This window comes from Strigops habroptila, chromosome 10 (assembly GCF_004027225.2).
Source record: "Strigops habroptila isolate Jane chromosome 10, bStrHab1.2.pri, whole genome shotgun sequence".
NCBI classification, from domain to species: Eukaryota; Metazoa; Chordata; class Aves; order Psittaciformes; family Psittacidae; genus Strigops; species Strigops habroptila.
This window is the reverse complement of record NC_046359.1, coordinates 23639182-23663757: the sequence shown is the minus strand read 5'-3', so window position 1 is coordinate 23663757 and position 24576 is coordinate 23639182. Positions and strand designations below refer to the sequence as shown.

General features: G+C 53.8%; 2 protein-coding genes across 6 annotated transcripts in view; one reads left to right on the top strand and one right to left on the bottom strand.

Moving 5' to 3' along the window:
* Positions 1-1551: 1551 nt before the first annotated feature.
* Positions 1552-8256, top strand: LRRC73 (leucine rich repeat containing 73). The gene is made up of 6 exons (XM_030500034.1): positions 1552-2309; positions 2750-2910; positions 3931-4053; positions 5297-5397; positions 6020-6203; positions 7795-8256. The coding sequence occupies exons 1-6, from the start codon at positions 2038-2040 to the stop codon at positions 7863-7865; spliced, it is 912 nt and encodes a 303-aa protein (XP_030355894.1). The 5' UTR covers positions 1552-2037; the 3' UTR covers positions 7866-8256.
* Positions 8257-9419: 1163 nt separating this feature from the next.
* The window catches only part of TJAP1 (tight junction associated protein 1), a 39236-nt gene continuing 24079 nt past the window's right edge, over positions 9420-24576 (bottom strand). Inside the window, exons 4-11 of one of the 5 annotated variants that reach the window (XM_030500028.1) lie at positions 23935-23988; positions 21950-22108; positions 19338-19366; positions 18069-18230; positions 17540-17606; positions 15783-15890; positions 14989-15072; positions 9420-13320 (exon numbers count right to left, since the gene is read on the bottom strand). In XM_030500028.1, the coding sequence (XP_030355888.1) occupies positions 12004-13320; positions 14989-15072; positions 15783-15890; positions 17540-17606; positions 18069-18230; positions 19338-19366; positions 21950-22075 (1893 nt within the window). In that variant the 5' untranslated portion in view covers positions 22076-22108; positions 23935-23988 and the 3' untranslated portion in view covers positions 9420-12003. Of the gene's footprint in view, positions 13321-14988; positions 15073-15782; positions 15891-17044; positions 17075-17539; positions 17607-18068; positions 18231-19337; positions 19367-20647; positions 22109-23934; positions 23989-24576 lie in introns of all 5 variants that reach the window. The other 4 variants (XM_030500024.1, XM_030500025.1, XM_030500027.1 and 1 more) reach the window with 4 other exon arrangements.

The following is a 24576-nucleotide window of genomic DNA, read 5'->3' as shown; positions in this document are numbered from 1 at the left end:
CCTGACAACAGGCAGTGAAGATGCCAGCACTAGGGCATCCTCATCAATGCTTCAGGGCCTCTGCTGTCAACTGAAGTGGGACACGTCCCAGGGGCTCTCCTCCAAGCACCTCTCTAATAATAGCCTGTTTAACGATGCATGGGTTAATTAGTGCCTGGAGCTAATTACAAGGTGAGACTCAGTGCAGCCTCCCAGTCGACCTGTACAGATCAGCAGCTGGTATTTTCTCAGCTACTCCCCTGCCCACCACTCTGACATCCAGCCTCTGCCCCTTGCAGCCCTGCAGTACATAGGATCCGGTTCTCATCTGGACCGTTTAATGTGACCTTAGAGATCAGTTGCATCTTTTTTGAAAGCCATCACCTGTAACACAGCTGGATGCTCGCAGCTGCTGCTCATATCCCAGAGCAGATGTGTTGCCAGGCCAGTGGTTTGTTCTTGATGTGTCTTGCATGTACAGTATCAAGCCCATGTAGGTACGTAGATAGTTCTAGAGAACAGCAATGGATTACTCAAAGGGCATGGTGGCACCTACACTGTAAGTTAGATGCTGCAGCCAAAGTCTTAAAGCTGACATCCGAGTCCAGCTTCTTATTTGCTGTTCCCCTTGTCTTATTCAGGACCTAACATGCAGCTCTCAGCTCAGGTGACCAGCTCCTCCACTGAAATGGAGAACTGCTTCATGTCCCCCTCCTCTCCTATTTTCCCCCTCACTTTCCATCCCCTCTCTCCCACCCTGGCCTGCAAAACAAGCAGAGGAGCCTGGGTTTGTCCCAGAGTTACCCACTGGACTGGAATTCACTTGAGCGCTGCTGTGTGCAGCAGCCAGATTAGTTATGTGCAGAAAGCTGCCTACTTAGGCGGTTTAACCTAATTTCCACATCACTGGCTTCCTTTTTCAGCTCAGTGGACTTGAAAATGCAGGGGCCCTGCTTCCTATTTCTCTCCAAGTACAGGATTACGCGATGAGGGGGGCAGAGGGGACAAATCCCTCTGATCCATACCTGTGAATGAGCAGGGGGTGAGGTACTCCCCTCACACCTCAGGCTGGGCTGAGGGAGCAGGCTGTGTGCAGCAGGGGTAAGGAAGCCTGTGGCACTTCCCCAACCCTCCACCTTTCGCCAGCTGCCTCCACGCACCAGCTCTGCAAGCCGTGGGCATGAAGAGAGGTTCACACCAACCTCAACATCAAGCCATGGCTCCAAGCTTGGGGTGTAGTGGGTTTAAGTATAAATGTCACTAAAGCTGGCAGAAGACTGCTGTTTCTGAGACCAAGTATGCCAATGCCTTTGGCCTCTTGCCCAGGCTGTAGCAGGGCAGGCAGGGAGAGCCCTTCCCAGGGGCTTCTCCCACTCTCCCTCCCCTCTTGCATCCCCTCAGCGCCGGGCATGCAGCCCCAGCCGCCTCTGGCCCCGCCACTGCCCCCAGGCTGCAGGCAGGAGCCAGTGGGCACCAGCATCACCCCTCATGGGCTTCGAGTGGCGCCGGGGCCCAAGATGGCGGCGTGGGACGCCGGTATGGGGTGGGGGGTTCCCACACGCCCGCCCCCTTCCGCCAGGAGGCGGTCTTGCCCGGCAGGGGGCGGTGTCGGCCCGCCCCGGGCGGTAGGAGGGCCCGCAGCGGCGGCAGGGAGGAGGCGGGGCAGCCCGGCAGGTGCGGGCGGGGCGGGGCGGGGGGCCGAGGGGCCGCTGAGCCTCCGCCCGGCGCTGCTGGCTCAGCGCAGCGAGGCGGTGTGGCCCGGCGGGGCTCAGAGCCCGGCGCCGGTGCGGATTAGCCCCCGCCGATGGCTCCCCTGGGTCTCGCCGCCCGGGTGGCGCGGGTCGGCCCGGCAGCCGCCGGTAAGGCTGCGCGGTGACGCCCCCGGGGCCGCGGTGGGCCGGGCCGGGACTGCCCGGCGGCGGCGGTAGCGGCAGCAGCAGCGGCGGCGTTGGCGCCCGCCCCGGCCCGCAGCGCGCAGCGCGGCTCGCCCCCGGCGCCCAACCGCCACGACGGGGTCGGCGGCTGGCGGCGGCTGGCGGGTCCCCGAGCCAGGGGAAGATGCTGCCGGGGTCCATCCAGATCTCCGGGGAGACGCTGTCGGGGGCTGAGATCCGAGACATCTGTGAGAGCCTGCGGGAGAACTCGGTGCGGCTGCTGTCGCTGCGGGGCTGCCAGCTCTCCGAGCGGGACTTCGGGCATGTCTGCCGGGGGGCGGCCGAGTCCCGCTCCCTGGCCCAGCTCAACCTCAACCTGGGCATCGTCTCCAACATCAACCGCGTCAAGCAGCTGGCCGAGGCCCTGAAGACGAACCGCTCCGTCCAGTCTCTCTTGTGAGTGCGGCGGGGCGGGGGCAGCGCGGGGTGCCCCTGGCCCCCTCCGGGCGGGGACGAGTCCTTCGGGGTCTCGCAGCTCCGGGATGGCCCCTGAATTTAAGTCTTGCCGGAGGAAAAATGCCCTCGCCGCTGTAACCCCTTGCCCTTCACCCGCCTGGGCGGGAGCCGCCTCTGTCCCGCCGGCTGGGCACGGCCCCGGCTCTCAGTCTGAGCCCCTCCAGCCTGGCTGTCCCGGTGGTGGGGCTGCCCCTGCGCCGCTGGCATCCCATGCGCACCCCAGGGGGGACACCGTAGCGGCTGAGGCTTCCCAGCGATTTTTCCCCACGTGAGGTTAACATTTATCATCCTCCTCATTTCGTCTGCTTCTCCTTCCCCATCAAGGTTAGTTAGCCCCCAGGATGAAGGCTCCATAGTAATTTTCCCTTTTACCTGCGCAGCCTCCATGGGAGTCCCCTGACAGATGCAGGCTTGGCCCTCCTCAACCCTGCTCTCTCCATCCACCCCTCGCTGGTGGCTCTGGATCTAGGAGACTGCATGCTGGGTGATGAAGGCATCAACCTTATCTGTGGGCTCCTGCCGCCTGACGGGGCCAAGTCCGGTAAGCACCAGGGGCTGCGGGCTGCACAATGACCAGTGGAGCTTTCACACAGAGCAGATGCACACAGCAGTAAATCCTCAGCCCTGGGGGAGGCCGGCTCTATCATTTGGCTGGGCTGAGGAATTTCTTTCCCCAACTTAAGTAAAGCAGAAAAGCCAAGCAACAGAGGAGCAATTCCCTTGGGCAGACATGGACTTTCTGCTATTCATCTGCCCTGCTGACAGTTTGGAGTTCAGGGACCAACAGATTGTTTCTTGTTCATGACAGGAGCATTTGAAACGAGGAGGGTACAGCTTGGGCTTTGAATTTTTTATTTTGCATTTATATGTTGGTAATGACCGCAGATAAATACATGGTGTGCCCCCACCTTGGCACTTGCCTTTGTTGTCAGTGCCTAGGAATTGTCCCTGCTTGCGGGTGCGCTCTGTGGGTGTGTAGTTGCATGGTAATAACCTTAGTGCCAAGGCTCAGATCTTTGCAGGGAATGATCTTTGGTGGTCAGAGGCCTGTGGGCTAGTTAAGCTGAGAGCTGGCATGGGCTGAGGTAACACCACCTCTCTCTCCTGACTCACAAAGTGCTTTCCACCTCTCTCCAGCACCTTCTATGAGTGTGCTTACAGTACTACTGATGCTGTTATCTCTGCTGGCTACACCCCCCAGGTGCAGGCTTCAGAGCCCACTGTCCCTGTTATCTTCTCTCCAACCTGTCACTTCATGCCACCTCCTCCTCGTCAGTCATCTCACACACACCTTACTTGTTTCCATTCTATTTAGGGTAGCAGGACTCAGGATGGGAGCAGAGAAATGGGGCGGTCACAGCATGGGAAAATGAAGAGCTGCTGCTGAAAGCAGTGAAATATTTCACTGTTTAGTGAAATATGTGATGATGGTTGTCAGAGCAAACCATACCCTTTATTCTGTCAGAGAACAGGAGACATGACCCAAAGCTGTTCTGGTTACTTCCCCTGAGACTGCCTTGGTGACCCTAAGGCTCTGGTTTGGCTTCTCTCTCTTCTCCAGGCCTCAAAGAGCTAACGCTGAGCGCCAACCCAGGCGTCACAAGCAAAGGCTGGGGACGCCTGGCCATTGCAGTGGCTCACAGCTCCCAGCTCCGTGTGCTGAACCTGGACTACAACCCCCTAGGTAAGCTGGGGGGGGCAGGGAGGAGGAGCAGGGGACGCTGCACTCCTGCCTCTCAGCATTTGTGCAGTTTGCACCAGTGGATGGCCGGGGACCAAGATCGACAAAGGTGGTGGTAAAGCATCGCCAGTGGGATGGGGCAGTTTCTTGCATAGATGCCTTCTGATCCCCAGCAGCGAGTTCACCCTGGCAGGTGCCTTCGGTGCAGGGAAAGCCACCCTTGCTGCTCTCCTTGTGTGAGGTGGCCTCATGCCCTGCAGGGAGGCACAGAAAGGAGGTTGTGCCTTGCCGACTCCACCACCTTTGTCATCATGTTTGGCCCTCCATGTGTCCCCTGTTCCTGAAGCCCTGGACGCTGGTTTGGCAGACGCAGTATGTCCCCGCACTCCCCCCTTCGTCTTCCTGGCAGAGCAGGGAGGAGGAGGAGGAGGAGAGCCTGGCACTCATTGCCATAGAAACCAACTCTCTTCAGCTCTGATGCAAGGTGGTGAGGAGGAGACCAGGCCGTGCCTCCCCGAGCATCAGCAGGGCGCTCCCCTCCTCACCCAGTCTGGTCTGCAAACAGGAGCCTCCCTCCAGGCCCTGTCTGTCTGACCAGGTACCTCCTCCTGGGCAGGAAAGGTCCCAGGGGGTTACCTGGCAGCAGCCTGTTGTTTTTTCTTTCCAAGAGAAGGTGTCACAGTTGCATGGTATCTTGGCACTCGCCAGGGAATATCAGGAGAACATGCTGGAGTCTTGTCTCTTCAGCAGCATCAATCTTTAATGCTCCTCATCTTGCTGCAGCCACCCCCAAAGCCTGCCCCCTTTCCAGGGAGACAGCCTGTCAGCTAGTGCAGAGTCCTCTGTCCGGCTCCAACCTCCCCCTAGACTGAGGTATTCAGTTCCTTATTCTGCATGTGGGATGCCTTACAGGGATTGTTAAAGGCCCTCGCATCCTTGAGTAGGAAAGATATTTGGGAAGATATGGTTCCTTGTGGAATAAACCCAATTTCACTGTGTTCCTTTGTGTTCCCCCTGATAATCAGTGACTGCTCCCATAACCACAAAATGGTGTACCTTTACCTTGTCTCTTTTCCCAGTTAACAGCTTCCCCCCTCTCCACCCCCAAGGTAACAGATTTGAAGATCAGGAGATTTTTTAAATACTCAGAGGATGTTTCCATGACAGCCTAAGGCCCACGAAGGCATGTGGTATTACATGAGGGAAGGCAGGCGCTGCTGACAGCCCCGGTTTGCTTCTCCTGCAGGTGACCAGGTAGCAGGGATGCTTGCTGTTGCTGTGGCCTCCAGTCGAACCCTCGAAGTTCTGGACTTGGAGGGAACAGGACTTACCAACCAGTCAGCCCAGGTATGAGAGCATGCTGTTACTCTACACCATCACTGACATCTCAAGGGCATAGGTCCTGGCTGTCTTTAGAGGCCCCAGGACCTATACCTGCCTCCACTCCCCTCCCCAAGTCCACAGGCACACCTTTCCCTCCCTGCGCCCAGGGGTGCTGTTGCTTTCCCCTGGCACTTCCGGAGCTCGAGGAGGAGCTCATAAGGCACAGCTCTGTCCTAGGGCACCTGGACCTTCCCCAAGTCATCAGGGAGAAACACACGACTCTTTGTAGTTTGGTTTTCTTGGAGAAAGTAAGGGGTTGGATTTGTGGATGAGGATCAGAGCTAAAGCTCTGTGGACAGATACAGGCCAAGGCTTGTTAGCGCAGGCTCTCCTCTGAGTCCCAGCTCCCAGCAGGAAGAGGGGTCTAGCCTATAGAGCCAAGAAATCCAGGCTCAGCTGTTCCCACAGAAAGATGGGAAGTTCTCAGGCTCTCAGAAAGCCTGGTGCAGGGAGGTCATGGCCAAGGGAAGGTTGAGGTAAGAAGAGGAGGGCTAGAGTTTGCAGGGAGACAGAACATTGAGGCTCTTTCTGCTCAGCCTAGCTGCCGTTTGTGCTTGACAGCCTGCTTATCTCGCTCTCCACCTAGACCTTGCTGGACATGGTAGAGAATTACCCCACAGCCCTACGGACACTCATCCTGGCAGAGAACAACATCAGTCCCGAGCTACAGCAGCAGATCTCTGACCTGCTCTCAGAGGGTGAGGAAGAGGAGGAGACAGAGGCTCGCGAAGTCACAACCAGGGAGAAGAACCCCTGGATTTGCCAGAACAGTAAGAGCTGTGGGACCTGGGCTGTGGGCAGGAATTGGGGTGTCTGGTTTTTTGTGGTAGGGCTGGTGAAGAGGATCTGTCCCTTCTCCCTGTGAACTCGAATCCAGACAGCCTCCAGGTGCAACCTTCATGTTAAGTAGCATTGGGCTAAGCTGCACGTGGAAAAGCAGCCTCTGAGGACAATGCAGCTGCTGCAACGAGAGGCAATGGTGCCTCAGAGGCATTTTCCCTGATGCTGCAGGAACAAAACCTTTGTGCAAAGTCTTAAAACTCAAGGAGAGGAGCATTAAAGATCTCGGGGGCCTTTGCTAAATATCCTAGCCAAAACTCATGTCATTCCTCATGCTTCCTGAACCTCCCTGCAATCCGCACAGCATCACCTATTCCTATCTCTGCATCCCAAACATGTGAAGGGTTAGCCAGGTGTCACAGCCTGTCTGTTGCTTGTAGCACACAGAAAGGCATATTATGGAGATAGCAGTAGCCTGTTGTGTATTGTCTGTATATATGATACTGTATATTGTCCTGCCTGTGTCGTGATCCTGCTGGTTTTCATTTTGTGTTGGGTTTTTTTACCTTTAGTTGTCCTTTCTCCCCTCCCAATTCTCATATCAGACTAGCAGCAGACAAACCCAACCACTCCCTGGGCCTCAAAACATCTGATCCTCATTTATTAGAGCCATAAAAATCCTTTTACTAACAGCTCTGGCCAAGTTTTGGATCCATTTTTCAGAAATTAATCCCCAAAATATTGATCCCATGCAATGGGATCAATGTGTAGGACAGGATCACACAGAAACATGGCCACTAAAGATCTCCCTCACATACAGGAAAAAACAGTGTTGTTTTCTGTTTAAAAAGGCTTCTGGATGGGAAACTGGTACCCTGCTGAGTTTCTTACTTGCTATGCGTGCCCATCCTCCTTGCAGCTGATTCACTTGGCATGGCGAAGAGTTCCTGGCTGGCGTTCTGTGCCATCGCAGAGCCAGAGAGCTGCCCTCACCTTCCTGAGGCAGGAAGGGAAGGGCTGCACAAACCCTCCATTCATGCAGCGCAGAAGGTCAGGATTTCCAGGCCTCTGCTGCCCTGAAATGGCTGCTTGCCCACTGCCTTCCCTGCTCCTGGGAAGGCAACACCACTGCCCTATGTGGGTTTGGATGGCTTGCAGCCTGCCAGCCCTGTCCCAGCTGGACACTTTCTCCGGCTGAAAAGACAGCCGGTGAGTGCAGATTTAAAGGCCTGTGCAGGGCTAGGTAAGGCACGGTGGGGTCAGCACAACCAGTGTCACCTGCAAGTGTGTGTCGGGAGGGTTCAGAGCTGATGCTCCTCTCAACAGCCAAGATAACAAATGCCGATAACCCACCCCGGGCTCTTGGTGCTGTCTCTGCCTTCCCTCCTCCCCAGACATCGATTCTGTTCTGCTGCATGGCCAGAGTAGACCTAGTTCCTACTTAATCCCACAATCCTCGGAGCAGTTTGCTTCCCACCCTGCTGCACTATAATTCCTCATCCTCACCTCTGGATCTGGAGTACAGCCTGGCATGCTCTGGCAGCCCAAGCGGCTCATGGTTTCCTCCCTCTCTCACCACAGATTCCAGCTCCCAGATGGTCCTGATGACGTCAGGTCTCGGTGACAGCCTCTTAGCAGAAACAGAAATGTAGCTGGGCTACCCTGCCTGCTTCTGCCGAGAAGAGCACTGTGCCCGCTGGGGCAGCGTGCATCCACGGCTCCCCTGCTGCCCGCGGGCTGCCCCAGCCCTCTTCTCACACATTTCACGTCCTGTTGATGCCTCTCTTGGTTCTCTGAGTGCCGGAGCCTGGCCCGAGCGAATCTCTACACAAGTCTCTGTGTTGTCACGCACCACATTGGCCGCTTGTGCTTGTCCAGTCGCTGCCTGTGTAGCTCACGCTGCCCTGCCTCTCCCCCGCGCCCGGCTGTGCCCGCAGGGCGCAGGCTGTATTTATTCAGATGTGTATAAGAGATGTTCTTTCTATTGCTTGTACTGCTGTCGCAATGAGAGTTTTATAAAGGTCACAGACATGGCACCACTCATGGCAGTGTCCCCTCCATCACTCTGCGCCCTCCGCAACGGGGCAGATGCTGGTAGGTACCGGGAGCACCGGCAGCAGCCCCCCCAGCCCACGGGCTCTCCTGCTCCCTGCAAGGGCAGGGTCCTAGGATGGTCACCTGGCCCTGCAGGGAGGTTGGTCATAGCCTGATTTAGTGACCCCCAGGCTTTCCCTCTGCCCAGCAAGTAGAGGGCTGGGATAGAGCCCCTCTGCACAGGGCTTGGCACCAGGTGGCTGCAGCAGCACCAGCGTTTGTTGCTCAGCCAAGTGGCCGTTGCTGGAGCTAGGTAAGGAATATCATGTTTCAAGGCTCAGATTAGGTTGGAAGATTAAATTGTGGCAGCAGCTGCTACTCAAGGGAACACAGAACAAAATCATTAATTATGGGGACAAAGAAACAAGAAACTGCCCTTGTGTTACATACACCTAGGTCAGAAGGGCACAGGCAGCATAACTCGGGAGATAGAGGAAATTTCATCAGAGCCCTCTGACCTCTCAGCAGCAAAATGCTTGAAATGGGGTAGGCAGAATTTTATGAGTAACACTGAGGCTGCTTACAGCACAATAAGCTTCCCTGCAGAGTTCCTTTACAAGCCAAGCCTTTACAGCCTTTAAGTAATGTGAAAATTACCCACATTGTTTTTTAATGTTTCTCAAAGTTTACTGGTTAAATAATCTGCCCTTTTTAAAGCTGCTGTGAGCTGAGTCAGAAGTGACACAAGTGCTGCTGTGAACAATGGATTCTGGTCCACAGGTTCAGTCTGATCTTTGAGCTGCCAGTCTACATTCAGACTCAAAGTAAAGTTCGCAGAGCTTGGATAAGATTAAAGAAGAAAACCACAGCTCATCCCCACACATTACTCCTTGCCTGGGACTGCACCTCTTCTCCAACACAGATGACTTGATTTGCACAAGCACCTTGCATCAGGCTGTTGCTAAAGTGCACAGTCAGGATGACCAGTGAGTTCACAGCCTCCTGGAAAGCTTACAGGCCACAGGATCGCTCTCCCTGTGAGAGCTAATGGGTGGCACACACAGTTCAGCAAACCTGGAACACTGTACCATGAGAGGCTCTGCTCCCTCATGTGCTCAGGATCAGCCTGGGCCAGATCTTAACCAACAGAGAACACTGTAGCCATTGCCACCTACTTTTAAAATAGTTTATTTCTGGTCTTAAAATATACATCAGTTTGAAAATTTCAGAAAAAAACACATTAGTTACAGATTAACAGTCTGGAGTTGGGACACTGAAAATGGGGTCAGCTCAGGGCCCCAGAGCCAATACTGCTGGAGGTGAGCAGGAGTGCAGAGGGCAGGCACCCTGTCCATTGGGAGAGGGCTCTGCTCCTCTTGAGGCTCCTCCTCAACCTCTGCCAGCAGCCTAATGCTGTGAAGAAGGGTTTGGTGAGGCACTGGGCACTCCTTTGCCACCCCTCCATTTCTCTTTTAAGCCTACCTTGACTAAAAGCAGAGGGAGGCTGGCTCTGCCCAGCACCATCAGCACTAGCTGCTTCAGCAAGAGTGGGGTTCGTCCCCTGACCAGCACAGCAGGAAATGGGGCAATGCCTCCCCCTCAGGGAGCCAGAGGAGCTCACTCAGTGAGCATCCAACCCCAGGTGATGTCCGTGAGGCAGGAGCTGGCAGCCACTGCACATACAAGCCCTCAGCAACGCTGCAGAAGAACAGAAGAAATGCAGCAGTGGAGCAGCTGATGAAAGCTAACGCAAGGACCCCACCACCACATTCAGCTCTGGGTAGATGAACACCCTGCAGTCTCAGAGGAGGCTCCTGCTCTCAGCACCAGCCCGTTTGCACAGGTATCGAGCAAAACACTGTAGTGAAATACCGAGTTCCACCTCCCCGCCAGAGGGTGGCATCCAGCTCCACAATGTTGGAGGTGGGAAACAAGGCAGCAGGGGACAGAAAGCAACCTACAGAGCCGCCAGAGGCGCCTGCAGCTCCCTTTCACAGGCCCTGGAGCCTCCAGGCTCGAGCTGAAGCCCTGGCTGCCCCAGCTGCAGGCCCTCTGCAGAGACAGGGGTTTGGGGAGGGGAGCAGGGCTCGAGGCAGCTCTTGGCCGCACATCTTGCTGCAAGCATATGAACGGAAGCTCCCTTCCCAGAGAGAGGGCTGCTCGCTACAGCCCAGTGAAGAGCCCTCGATGAGTAGGGTGGGAGGACGACACAAACCCAACTCAAAAACCAGACAGTAGGCTGAGAACAGCCAGTGGGGTTCGAGGGAGGCATAGCACAGGGAACCAGGCTACCCTGCCTTGCACCCCTCAGGGAGCCAAGAAACACCAGACAGACAAGGGCACAGGACAATATTAAAATAGGATGCCTGGGCTTTGTAAGCCCTCAAAAAAATACCTACATCTACAGACCTCTCCCCTTCCCTCCCCCCCAACAAGACACCGAGCACACAAGACTGAGAAGAAAAGTCACACATTATCACACTACACCAGGAGAAACACACAGAGAGGCCCTATCCAGAAGGGCAGGCCCCAGAGAGGCACCAGCGCCAGTCTGGAGCCCCCAGAGAACGGGGTGTGCGAGGAGCCCCTGGCAAAGGGCTGCTGCTGAGCCGTGAGGTAGTGTGTCTGCAGGGAGCAGCTCCTCAGCACGCTGCCCTCCCATCCCTGCCCACCCTGCACTAAGCCCAGTGGCGTCCTTCACACCTTGATCGCCAGGAGTGAGATGCTGTTCTTGAGTCTGGAGGGGTTTCTGCAGGTTGGAGGCCAGGATCAGAGGGAAGCGCAGCTCCAAGCTGAGCCTCCTCAACACATCCTCAATGCAGGCATCGGACTGGCTGCCAACGGCTGCATCTGTTTATGCAGGGCGGGGAGAAAGGAAAGACAATACACCCCAAAACCAAAGGCTTGAAAAGAAGAAAGAAGCCCACCCAAGAGCAAAGCATCAGCACCGTGCAAACAAAACAGCACAGAGAGCGGGGGAAGAAGTGTGAGGGAGGAGACACACAAACACAGATCCCAGTGCCTAGCGGGAGGTGCGTCCCCGAAGCACCCCAGCAGACAGCACCCGTGCTCCACGCCACAGCACCAGCACCCGTGCATTGCCTGAGGGGGGGCTGGGTGCTGAGCCCAACACAGAAGCCAAGCAATGGGGACCTGCAGAGGCAGATTCTGGAGAACCACCCAGAGGGCAGCTGGGGAAAACAAAACCCAGCAGGAAAATGAGACACCAGAAATCCCAGCACATCCCCAGGGGCACAGAGCCATCTGCTGGGAGAGTCCTGGTGCCCCACTCACAGCCCCTGGGGGCTCCCAGGGAATCAGACACCACCACACAGGCACTCTGCCCTGTTGGCACAAGTTAAAAGAGAGCAGAGCAGCTGCAGGCAAAGAACATGAGAGTACCCAGGGCCTCAGGTACCTGAGTGGGAAGGGGGAAGGAAGATGTGAGCATTAAGAGGCACAGGCACCAGGACAAGGGGTACCAAGAATGAGCTCCGGTACAGGCACCAGTGTGAGGCTGTGAAGAGAGCTGAAAGTATGCCAGGGCAGTGGACGTGCTTCTGCACACTGTGTGTGCTAGTACTGTGGGTCTGAGGTGCTGGGGAAGGTGGACCCCAGCTCTTCCAGGTAGCAAGAGAATAAATACAAAATTTCAGAGCAGAGGCCCCCCAGGAGGAGGGTACTAAGGGGGGTTCCTTCCTCAGAAGATGGAGGCATCCCACAGCTCTGCAGCATGTGGCTGCTTCTTGCCCTGCCTCAGCTGAGAAGGTTGCCTTGCTCCTGTGCTTGCGTCAGACTGTCCTTGCGATGCAAGTGGTGGACCCCCATCCTCTTGGGGCTGCGGTGTGGCCGACTGAAGGCAGGCTTGACCCTGCTTTCTCCACTTTCCTCTTGGGCACCTCCTTGGTTGCTCTCCTTGCTTCCCTGGAGCAACATTTCTCTCTCCTCAGCTGGGCTCTCAGGCAAGCCAAGGTCTACATAGTCCTTGCGCTTCTCTGGTGAGGGGCTTCCAGGCTCAGCGGTACCTCCACCGCTTTCCTGCAATAGCTTCTGAGCTTCGTCCTGGGAGAAATCTGTACCATAGTCTGAGGAGAAATGGCTCCTGCGGGCTCTGGACTCAGTGCTGTCTGTGTCCACGCTCGAGTCCCGACTCACGGTCCAGCTGCAGCTCTGTGCAGACTCCTCACCATCCGAGTAAGCCGAGGCCGCCCTACCGAGCTCCTGCATGGAGCGGCTGAACCTCTTCTGGAGCTCGGGGGCCGTGTCGCGGCTGAAAGCCGTGCGGTTCATCAGCACCCGCTCCGAGGTGGGGGGTGCCTTGTCCACAAACATGCGCTGCCAGTTGGCCAGCAGGTCCTCCTCGGAGCTGGCGGAGCTGGCGAAGGCGCTGGGGATCTGGGGGGGGCTGCTGAACGGGCTGCTCTGGGACGAGCCATGAGCCCGGGCTGCTTTGGGTGACTGCTGACAGGAACAGCTGGAGGCCGAACGGCGCCCTTCCGAGGCAGGGCTGCTGGGGAGTGTCCGCTGCCTGTCGCAGCTCTCGTCTTCGCTCTGCACCAGGCTGAGGGAGATGGCCTGGCGTGTAGCGTACGTACAGTTGGGCAGGGGGCTGTTCTTTGGGATCCTTACCTTGTCTTCAGAGAATTCAATCACTTTGCGCCCAGGGTACATCGGATGGGGAGGTGATGGTGTAGGGTATGGGCTTAGCTTCTCAAAGGCAGGCACCTCCTCTGGCACACTCTCCACACTGCTCTGAGGCTTGCAGCCACCATTCTGCTGTTTTCCTGCATCTCCTCCCTCCTTCCCCATCTGGCCTGCACTGCTGCAGGCATCAGGAGGGGCTCCACTCATGTCCACGTGCACAAAGACATCCTCAGCCATGGGACAGCTGCCACTGCTGGACTTGGCTGAATTCAGAACCAGAGATTCTGGTTTCTCTAAGACTCTGGCAATGACCGAGGTGGGCACAACATCAGATGGAGCCAAGGTGTGGGTTGCTTCTTGACCAGGGCCTGTGGACTCCTGGGTGCTGTGCAAATGCTTACTGACCATGTCCTGCAGCTCATAGGGAAGCTAGGGAAAAGGAAAAGGGCATTAGAAGGGGGCTGCCATGCAAACCACTCACTTCCAAATAATTTGCCTGTTCCAACCAACCTTCACATGTACTTTGTACTCCTCCTCTTGACCCTAACAGTCACCTACCTTGCCTTGAGAAAGGCATCTCTTTCCAAAGCAGCCCTGTCCCATGAGGGGTTGACAAGACTCTCTAGCTGTCACACCAGTCATGTTTTTAGGCCATGGTTCACAGGCCCCATTGTGCAAAGAGAGAAAGATGGCCCATGGGCTCAGTCCCCCATGCCTGTGAGCAGAGAGATAAGGCTCAGCCAGCACGTGCTAGGAAGGGGTCTATTGATCTGTGGAAAATCAGCCGGTGGTTGCACTGAAGTGACTCAACAGCCCCCAGTGCTGGGATCCACAGTGCTCCCCGAACGCAGTTACTGCAGCCATGCTGCCTTGGCAGCCTGCCCGCAGAGCAGAATCGATGCCTTCCCTTGTTCTCACCAACACATCCCACTTCCTCACTCTCTCCATTTCAGAGAGACAAACATGGGGTTTATTACCAAAGCTGCAGGACTGGGGTCTCAGCAGGGGGTAAGCACTGCTCCTTGTCCTGCAAATGGGCACTACAGCTCTCCCCACCACCTTGCCAGGCTGCCCCCACCTTGGTCACCACACCGATGCACCGCATGAAGTGGAGAGCAGAGCTCTGTAAGCCACTCGGTGGCACAGCAGGAGCCCCATCAGAGGCAGAAGGAAAGTGTGGATGCAGGGCACACTGCATGACAACAGCTGGCTGTGAGGCAGACTGCACAGCTGCTCAGCACCAACCCCCTGCCAGTGGAGCCATGTGGGACACGATGCTCTGGGGGGCAGAATGCAAAGCTCCAGGGAGGGGAGACAGCTGGGAGAGAGGTCAAGGTTACCCCAGCAGTAACTGATACATTGACCTCAAGAGTGCTAATTTGAGACACAATGGGGGAGGGTGACATATTGGTCACCTGCTAAGTTAAAAAAGACAAGCACATGGTTTTGCTGAGAGGAACCTAAGAAGGGATGGAGACAAGGGGTACAGCAAGAGAGAGCTGGGGTAGGGGCCTGAATGATACTTCCAACCGAACAAGTGATGCTACTAATGTGGAAGGCCTAAACTCCATCTTTGCTCATCCTGAGGGCAAGATGAGCTGAACAGATTCCACGAGGGGGAGTATGATTTGGTACCAACTTCTCCCATTCAGGCCTAAAAGACACCCCGAGTGCCGCCTCCCACATTTCTCCTCAGAGAAAGAACTGAAGCCAGGCCAGACTATTGGAGCTCAGCTCCTTATCAGACAGCGTGGACCTTCCATGTGGCCAGGTGAGGAAGGGAAGAGGACAGCAGGGTAAGAGAGAGGTCTGTCCTCCTGCCAGCTCCCAGCAGGCACCCAGCAGGCTATCAAATTCAAGGTTATTGTGCTTTTTATAACAGCTCCTAGCTGAGCTGTGAAATGGAGCTGGCGTGAAAGAGGAGATGGCAGAGGCTCTGTGCTGCCTTCTCAGTGGGAGTGGGAACAGGAGCCCTCCCCCACCCTCTATCTGAGGCTGAAGGATGAGACCAACGGCCCTGCAGAGAAAGCTGAAGAAAGCAAGATGCAGGCAGGACCACGAGCCCTTCTTCCGCACCTCAGCAGGACTGCTACTCACATCAGCAAACTTGTGGTTCCTGAAGTGGGACTTGTTACACTTCAGCAGCTGTACTGCAAGGTTACAGTCCTGTCGATAGCGCTCCTGCAAGAAGGGCATAGGTGTGCAACAGTATTAGACTGGCCCCATCTCTTACCCAAAAATGCACTATCTGACGAGATGCTGCCTGCACGGAAGCAGGAACAGGCATGTGATGAATCACTCATGAGGACACCTGCCATTCCCTCTTTTCCACGCCCCTGTGTATTTTCTTACAACTCAGCCAATGTGTTCCTTTAAACTCCAGTCCTTGTTCCAGACACATACAGTCAGTGTGTCAACCCCCTCTCCCTCTGGGGATTTAAGTAGTCTCCAGAAGTCCCACCAGATTTGCTATCCCATCCCAAAGCTCTCAGCCATGCCTGAAGACACTGCCCTCTTGCAAACAGACAGACTGGAGGAAGTTGAGGGCAGTTAATTGAAACAAGCAGCAAACTCAGGAACTTCTCTATTAATGGTGTAGAAAAAGCATCAACTCCCTCCCACCACTCGAGTAAACGACCCCTTCGCTGGTACAGCCTGGACTCAGATCAAACTAAACTCCAAAGAGCCAATACGTCAGACTTGAAGATCAGTTCTTCCTTGCTCAACCCCTCAGACCCTTTTCTGTTTGTCTGTCCTTACTGCTGTGTACAGCTTCCACACTTTCACACACACTGAAGTCATTCACGTGCTTCTTTACACTAGTAACTTTTAACAAGAGGAAAAGCCCACACCTCACACACTTCCACAGCCATTTGCAGACTGACACTTACATTGAGTTCCTCCAGCTTATTGATGGTGCTTTTGGCATCAAGCAACTTATTAGTGAGCTCTACGATCTCCCAGTCCAGCGTCTTGCGATCCATCTCTGCCTTTTTAATCTGGGATACAAGAACACCAGGTGTAAATCCCCCCAGCAGAGAACAACTTGGCTTCTCCACTCACCTCTACCCAAGCATAGCACAACGACATGCTCAGCTGGGATACAAAAACTTCCAGACAGACAGACAAGGGGGACAGCTACAGAGAACAGGTAGAGTTCAAACCTCCTCAACACAGTATCTCTTCCTACAGCACAACCATGTTTCCTCTCTGCCCTGGTTCACACGGTGCCTGGTGGAAAGCTAGTGGTTTTGAACAATCAATCCAATCCTGCCGCTGGCAGCAAAGATCTCTGAGCTTGTGATACCCAGCCCTCTTCTCTGGGGAAACAGAACAAGAACACTGCCCATAAAGATCCAGCAGTCAATGCTGAATGGACAAAAGAGGGTTTGGCAGGGAGAGGTTACCATCTTTAAAGGGTTTAAGCCTTGCTCTAGTAAGAAAAAGGACCTTTATAGCTTTGTCTAGAGGTCAGTTAATGCCCTCCCTAAAGCAGACAATCTTGCCTCTTTAGACACCCTAACAGTTGAGGTGCAGTGCTGATAGACACACAGATGTAATAGCAGAGATGGGTGACAGCTCAGAACAACCAAGCCATTCCCTTCTCAAGAAGTTCTTCCAATGCTGCCCAAGGGTGCTCAAGGCTGTGATGATCAGGGCCCAGCTGTGCATCGGGGTGCAGTGCAGCGACACACAAGGGGGGTCAGGTAAGGACAATGCTTCCCACATATACAGTCTCTTCAGGCACCAGCACAATGAATATAAACTCAAGAAATTCAAGTGCTAGAACCAAAGAAATCTCATCCTGGGATACATGGAGGCAATCAGCATCTCAGCTGTTCGACTTGCTGAAGGAAAGGGAGCAAACAAGGCTCACAGCCATCTGTATCTTGTGCAGTGCCACAGCTTATGGGCACCGGTTCCCAACACGCCATGCTCCAGCTGGCTCAGAGTCAAACGCTCTTCAGATGGAGCACTGCAAGCTGGGACCTGCTGCATCTGTGGGCAGCTGCTGGATACCAGGTGAGCCCTTGGCTGGACGAGGGCTGGGGCCCCTCCATCTGGGGTGGTGTTTGTGGGACTGACAATGGAACCAACAGGCAGAGACACGTAAAGAGGAAAAAGGAAAAACACACAAACGAAAAGACGCAACTGCAAAAATCCAGCTTTGGCTGAGAGAGGCCTGAGAGGTGAGTGCGCCCAGCGAGTGCCAGCGGCAGCGTGGGGAGGAGAGAGAGAGAGAGGGAGGGAGAGAAAAGAAACAGCCATGAGTGTTATGAATGCACACAACAGACATATACGCACATTGGCTCTGTTCTGACTGCCCCCATCCTCCCAGGATGACCACCCCAAGACTGCCTGACGTATCCCTGGCATTTTGAGAGGGACTGAAGCAACATGACGGAGTACCATGCAATTATGTGTTGCGGGGAGCCAAAGCTCACATGCATGACCAAGTAGGGACTCAGTAAATCAAGAAAACAATTCATGACACTAGCAAGAATGGGGAATAGATAGTCACAGCCAGAATCTCACCCTTCACCCACTGCCACATCTGCTGGGTAAAGCCAGGGCCCTTCACCCCATCTGCTCCTAACACACGGCTCTCTTCCACCTCCTCTCTGGAGTAACTTACTAGGGCACTTACCAGGGCATGCAGCTTCTCCTCCAGGTCCTGGTTGGTTCTCTGGGAAGCAGTGTAGCTGTTCTGCAACCTACAGAAACAAGATTGTATACATGGGAACGGATCTCAGGCACCTACTCAAGTCCCCTTCATAGCTTTTTTGTTTATCAAGCAAACCACCAACTCCACAACTCCAGAAAGAATGGAACTGAGACAACCAGGCATATTAGCTATGCCTTACCTCTGCCACATAATGGCCTTCAGGCCCCAAGTTACTGGAGGCAAGATAAGGTTGGCCGGGTGAAAGGATCTTGCAGGGGAGGGTGTGAATGACTTTGGAGGACTCCTCTGAGCTATGTCATGTATAAGCATGTGACCAGTGACTGACATTGATTTTTAATTGAGGTGCACCCACAGTCTAGGGGTGCACCTTTCTGAGGATGCAGCATGCTTTTGATTCACACAACAGGGCACAGCCAGCTCACGCCAGCTGAGCGAGTCCTTGGTGGGAGGGATCTCTCCGATTCTACCACTCTCGTTTTCTTTTTCATACCTACGGAATTTGTCCTTGAATTTCTCCAGCTCTTCCCGGTTCTGCCCCAGCTCCATCTCCAGGTAGTCCTGACCAGACTCCAGCTCCCTCTCCATCGCCTCCATTTTGTTAGTCACATATGTCAGCCGGCGGCGCAGCTCCTCGTTCTCATGCTGCAGTAGCCTGCGGCACACAGGAACAAGGTACCACTGAGTGCACAAGGGGCACTCCACACCAGCACCTCCACCCCGCTGCCCTGCTCTAGGGCCCAAGACTCGACATGGGGGCCCTGTGAAGCCAGGAACCGAAGTGGCAGAAGACTCCAGAACATGCAGTGAGAGGTGCATCTTTGTCAGGAAAGAGAGACTCAAACTCTCTTGGAACAGGCACGAAGAAGCACGTGCCAGCTGGCAAGCCACAGCTTCCAGCTTCCTCTCTGGTTACAGTGCTTGAATAAACCCCACTAGCCAGACAAGCTGCACAGCTCCTGTGTCCCTCACTGGCGAATGAAACCCACTCAATAATTTATCACAGTCCAGGTTAGAAGAGTTGAAGGCAAAAAGAGCAAAATCATCTCCCCTGAAACTGTTCAAAAGCCCTCACCCCTTAATACATGGTGGAAAGAGGACTCCATACAACCTTAATCCCAGAAGCAAGGTGGTGGGCTGCATTTACAGATGTGATCACAGCTGCCAGTCAACCCCATTCCAACACAAACTACTCCATTCCTCCCCAGCCAGGACATGCTTCGTGATCAGAAAGATTTTCTGTTATTTTTCATTCCTTTGTGCTCAGTTGTTTGGAGAAACCTAGAAGAGCACTGCTTCTCTTTGGCAGTGCAAACCTGCTCCTCGCTATGGCTTGGAGCTCAGCACTAGCAGTTGTCTGTGCCCCACACCACCACCAGCAAAGAGCTCAGCTCTCACCCTCAGTCAGCAGCAGGCTTCTGCATATTGCTTCTGGTGGCTTACTCCAAAACAAGAAGGGTTGAAAAAGGCAATCCTCTCTCCACCTGTATTAAAGGCTTTATCTCCTACTTTCTTTCACACCCACCAACTCTTCTGCCTGCACCTGCAATGAGGGTCTCTGTTCCCTCCCCCTTCAGGGGAACAGACATGCAAGGCAGAGGTTGGCAAGGCACAGACTAGAGCTCTGCCCACATGGCCTCAAGAAGATTGAAGCCTGCAGGGCCAGTCAGCTTCACTGTGCAGGTGGCACAGGCAGGATGTGAGGAATCAGCACCCACACAGTTGTAGTATGACAGGCATAAAGGGGGAGCAGGACACTTACTTCATCCTTTCGGCATCCGTCAAGGGTTCCTGCACAGGGAAGAAAACAGCTATGAGACTCTTTCAGAGGAGGAGTTGCTGTCTCACACTGTCTTGAAGGGCAGAGTCTGGTTGCTAGACCCTTCCAGGATCAGTACACAGTGCTCAGCTGTTTGATACCAAGACAGACCATGTGTTCTGGTTCAGGGTAGAAGAGCTAGACCAGAAACCACCACACAAGTTAGGTAACTTTACTCTCCCACGGTGCAATCTCAGCATCTCTTGTAATATCACCACCTTAGCTGGTATTTCAGCTTCCTCCACAACCGCAGTTAGTGGGTAGCACGAATCTCACAGCCCAGCATACACTGACGATTAAATTGTCACGACAGTAATCACAACACCCTTGAAGCCCCACAAAAAGAATGAGAGAGAATCATTTGGGAGCTGAAAAATGTGCTACCATTTCCTCCACCCAGATTGTGCTGTGAAAAGAGTTCCTTTCTGCAGACCTGAAACCAGCCACTATAACTATTCTAGGATAGCAGAAAAAACACCAAAGGTCAGAAAAACCTATGAACGAAATTAATGTTCTGGGCAAGTTCTCCAGAGCTGGCTGGAGCAGGGACCTACAGAACATGGAGATACAGCGCAGTGACAAGAGCGCACCCCTCAGCTATTCTCATTTCCTTTGTGCTCTCTGTGTTAACCCGTGAGATGGCTGCTGCCTGCCGGCACAGCTGGCACACGTTTCATTAGCACCAGAAGCAACCATATTTTCTGTGAAAGCCCAAGACCGTGACCATTCTCACAAGGCCCAAGCTGCCCATAGATTATTTTTGGTGCTTGGTACTAACAGCACTGCATAAACCTAAAGTGCTGCCATGCTTCAGATTGTCCATTAAGTGTCACAGCCAGTTCTGGGCTGAGAGGCCATGCCACAGTTGTGGATGAGGTTGTTGAGCTACTAGCAGTATTACAGAAGGCAAACCATCCCAGCCCTAGCCTTAGGACATCATGGGGCTGCTTCCTTCATTAATTCACACTTTAAAAGAATGGTCCTCACCACCTGCGTACGCCCTTCTATCCCTAAAGGCAAAACATCAATCCATTCTTTTCTCACATCCTGACCCCACATGGCAATCGGTTAATTCATGCAGAATCATCTAGCAACTGCTGCCCCTGCCCCCACAAATACATACACAGCAGGTACTAGTGACCAGGCAAAAGGCTCTTACTCTCCCCACTGGCACTGCAGACTAGATGAGATCCAGGTGGGGGCTTTGGCTTTTGTGAGACCCCTGTCTGTAAGACAGTGGCCCTGGGACCTACCTTGTTTAGTGCAAGGCTGAGGGAAGGGGAGGCTCTAGATGGGGCAGGCCTTTCCTCTTGACTCCAACGTGTTGGAGAGGAGAAGGATCCTTTCTCTGAGTAGTTCGGCTCCACTGCACTCTTCTGCCCAAGTTTAGCACACAGATGGTGTGGCTGTAGTAGCTGTGAACAAGGACTGCTTTCATCCCTTCTGCCCTTCGCGCTGCTTTTCCAAGAAGACAGTGAGTGCTGCTGCCTGGAGGATGTCCCTGCCAGCCCCAGGTCCGCCAGCTGCTTCAGCTCATACTGACACACATCTACCCTCCTCTCTATGGAAAGGAGTTTTCCCTTACTGTCCTTCCTCCCAAGGACAGGTTTCTTTCTTTGTCTGGAAGCTCTCTCAGCCTTCTCAGAACACTTTCTCTGGCATGAAGCCATTCCCAGTGCCTCACATTTCATTTCTGCTTTTCTTCTGCTCAGGCAGGGGGATCTTTCAGCTACACGCTTGGTTTTAACCCCTTGGCCTTCTGGTACAGATCTTCTGGGGAGAAGGGTAAAGTTCTGCTCTTGTTCTGCTCCCCTGGTCTCTCCCAGCGAACGCAAGCGGATGGGACTCAGCACTCGCTGGCTAATCTCATCCAGGAATTTGGAGAACTGCAGTTTTTCCTCCGTGATCTTCTCCCTGCGCTTGACAGGGCCAGCAGCGCTGCTGCTGCTGTGCTCCAGCGACTGCTTCTCCCTTTGGCTGAGGCAGAGCTGAGGATCACTGTACTTGCGCGAGCTGTGGCCACGGGAAAGCGTCTCCACTGAGTGGGACTTGCGTAAGCTCTCAGGGCATGGGCCTCCCATGTTGGTCTGCTTCAGGATTCCTTTGAGAGGCAGGCGGGTAGAGGAGACCTGAAACTTCCTCGGTGTCAGGACTTCAGGAGGCTCTTTAAACATAAGTGAGCGTTCCAGGCTTCTGCTCTTGAAAGAGCAAGTGGGATGGTGTCTTTCATCTCCAGACATGACAACTGTCTCCATGCTACGGCTCACAAATCTACTGCGGTGCCCACGACTGCGGGTTGGGCACCGCTTCCCACTTCGCTGCCCCATCTTTCCACCATGAGGAAGTGCTGGCGAGACAGTCTGGCTCTTGATGTTCAACTCTGCTCTGCACCCTGTCACTTCCTTCTCACTGCTGGACTCCAGGGACCACGATGAGAAGTTCAGGTTGCAAACCTCAAACCCCTCTGCCTGCTTGAGCTGTCCTGCCTTGGTGTAACTAAACCCTGTTTGCTGGTGCAATGGTGTTAAGCCCTTTGCCACCCGGCAAGCCGTTACCTGACTCTGTTCAGCCAAGATCACTCCATCCTGGTCATCACGGATGATGGGCACCTCATGGCGGACTTCCCGATGCTGCGGGGGTGCCTTGCGGTAAGGCTTCTTTGATGGAGCGGTGCTCGACATCCTCCCACCTGTGTGGCTCCAAAAGCGGGTTACCTACCAACAGCAGAAAGTGCACACAAGAGAGAGTCACAGGTGCTCCATCGAACCCTAGAAGCGACCCAGCAGGAATTTGGCTCCCCTGGAGTCCCAGAGCCGGTCCCCATGCAGAGTGCTAATTGAGCAGGGAATGGATGTGGCCACAAGCCTTGAGAAGCAGCTGCAGGAGAGGGAGCAAAGTAAGAGGTAGCTGTGTCCTTCTCCCAGCCAGCGATAGCAGAGGGCTGGCACATCCTCTCCCCCCTCTACACACGCAGTTTGTATGTATCCGGATTATATATAGCAAACGAGAACAGACCTCACAGCAGCGTATTGATTAGGCTCTTTAGGAAAGGCCTTTTCCGATATGGAAACTGCAAGCCTTTACAGGCAGCAGTGACAGCTGGAGCAGGAGTTATTGATCCTGTGCTGTCACTGTCAGCAGGAACTATGTGGGAGGAGACTCCAACCATTAAAGAGCCCAAACCCAGAAGTTTTTTGGCTTACACTGGAACCCCAATGGAGCAGACCACAGGAGGCTTGTCAGAAGGAGGTACCATACCATTACAACTGCTCACTGTCAGAAAAGACAAAGACCATCCCCAAATCATAGGTGGCATCGAATTAGGATGGCAATGCCCTTGATGTTGGTACCTAAAGCCAGATTTTGCAACATGCATCAGTACCACTAGCAGAAAGATCAGATTAGTCCCTTTACCATGCTAGGCATGGAGCTGATGCAGGAGCTGTAGCAGTACAAAAGCAAAAAAATGGGGTAGAAGGAAAGCAGCTATCTTGTACATGTGGAAGAATCTCTTTCCTTTCCACCACGTATGGACTGCAGGAGGGCAGGAAGACTTACCCCCAAGCAGCCAGGATTTCAACCACCCCACTGTACACAAGACAAGAAGTCTTGGAGCTGCCAAGCAGTCCCCACAGAGCCCAGTACCAGATATTCCCTGGTGACAACATATAGTTCATAGTTCCCCTATATTTGAGGTAAGCACCCGCTTCTCATTCCCTTTTCACTTGCTGGATCCTAACACTGATCAAGCCTAGCATCTCTGCAACCCTCACGTGACCTGCAGCACTTCAAAGTGCAGGAGCCACCTCATATCACCCTCTCCCTGCTTCTACAGGCAGGACCATTTGACTCCCATTCACATACCTTCAAGGCAGTCAATGGATACCACTGGGCGAGTGACCCAGCAGATTTCGCTTGCTTTGTGTTTTGGCCAGTGGAGTTTTACATGTTAAGTGTCTCAGTGGAGCCCCAAGAATTCTCTCCAATTCTTACCCCTCTTGCCTAGCCACGTCTTCTTGACACTTAGACTGAGTCCCCTGGGAGGACTGTCACATGCGAGGTGTTTGCACCAAGCACAAAGTGGCTCCAAGCCACAGCAGGCGTTACACTTACACTTTGCAAGCTGGCCTCCACTCCACTAAAAACGTAAGCTCACAGAAGATTCTCACACCTTTCCAGAGATGTGAACAACTTCTTAGCACTAACCTGTAAATTTCCACCACCAGAATGCTGGAAGTCATTCCCTCAAGGTCTCATCTCCTAAAAAGACTCAAGTAAGTGAAGAGATCTCTAATACTTCAGAAAAATCACATTCAGCATACCGAATGCACATTCTATTGCATCCCCAAGCAAAACAGGTGGGTCTGACTTGTTAGGAATGCTGAAATTCTGAGCAGAAGCAGGTTTGTCGACACCATGAAATAGGAGATCTAGGGGACTCTTCTGTCAATTCTTTCCAGGCTAAGGACAGTAGATGCACATAGATATGCCAAGCTGAAATCACAATCATTCTCTAGCCCACAAGGACCTCAGCACTTACCAGCCTGGGCTCAAATTCAAAGCCTCATGAAGCAGGGACGCTCACTCAGATGCCCTGAAGAAGAGAAACAAATAGCTTAGCATACAGCAAAGCAGCTGGTTTGAAATCTCACCCCATAAATATGTTAGGAATAGGGAACGTGTATAACCAAGAACAACTGTATGATCATCTCACTCCAAGTTCCTGCATCAGATCTGAAAGTTAATGAAATCAGCTTAGGATAGTTGGGCCACGTAGCCCAGCGAGGGCTGGAAAGGCACCTGGCAGGGACATGTCCAAGGCACTTGGGCAACTGGGACCACACAAACTCAGAATTCATGAGGCAATAGCTTCAAGGAAACCTTGGTTCCAGTAAAGACCAAACAAACTTCCCATGAAACGGGACCCTCCCAGCTAATCTTCCTTGCTACTACAGACTGATGCTAACTGTGAAGCCTTCAGCATGGAAGCTTGGTAATGCTAACAGTTACCTCACACCCTTTCAAGTCAGTGTTTCTCACCTACAAATGAGCTGGCAATTATCAGGCTCTTGTTTGAGCCAAAACATTACCTCCTCGTGCCTAAAGCTGTGATAACCCACACCTCCACGAGAGAGGAAGGCAAGCTACTCTGACTTCCAGCAAGCAGTATGCCACGCTCTAC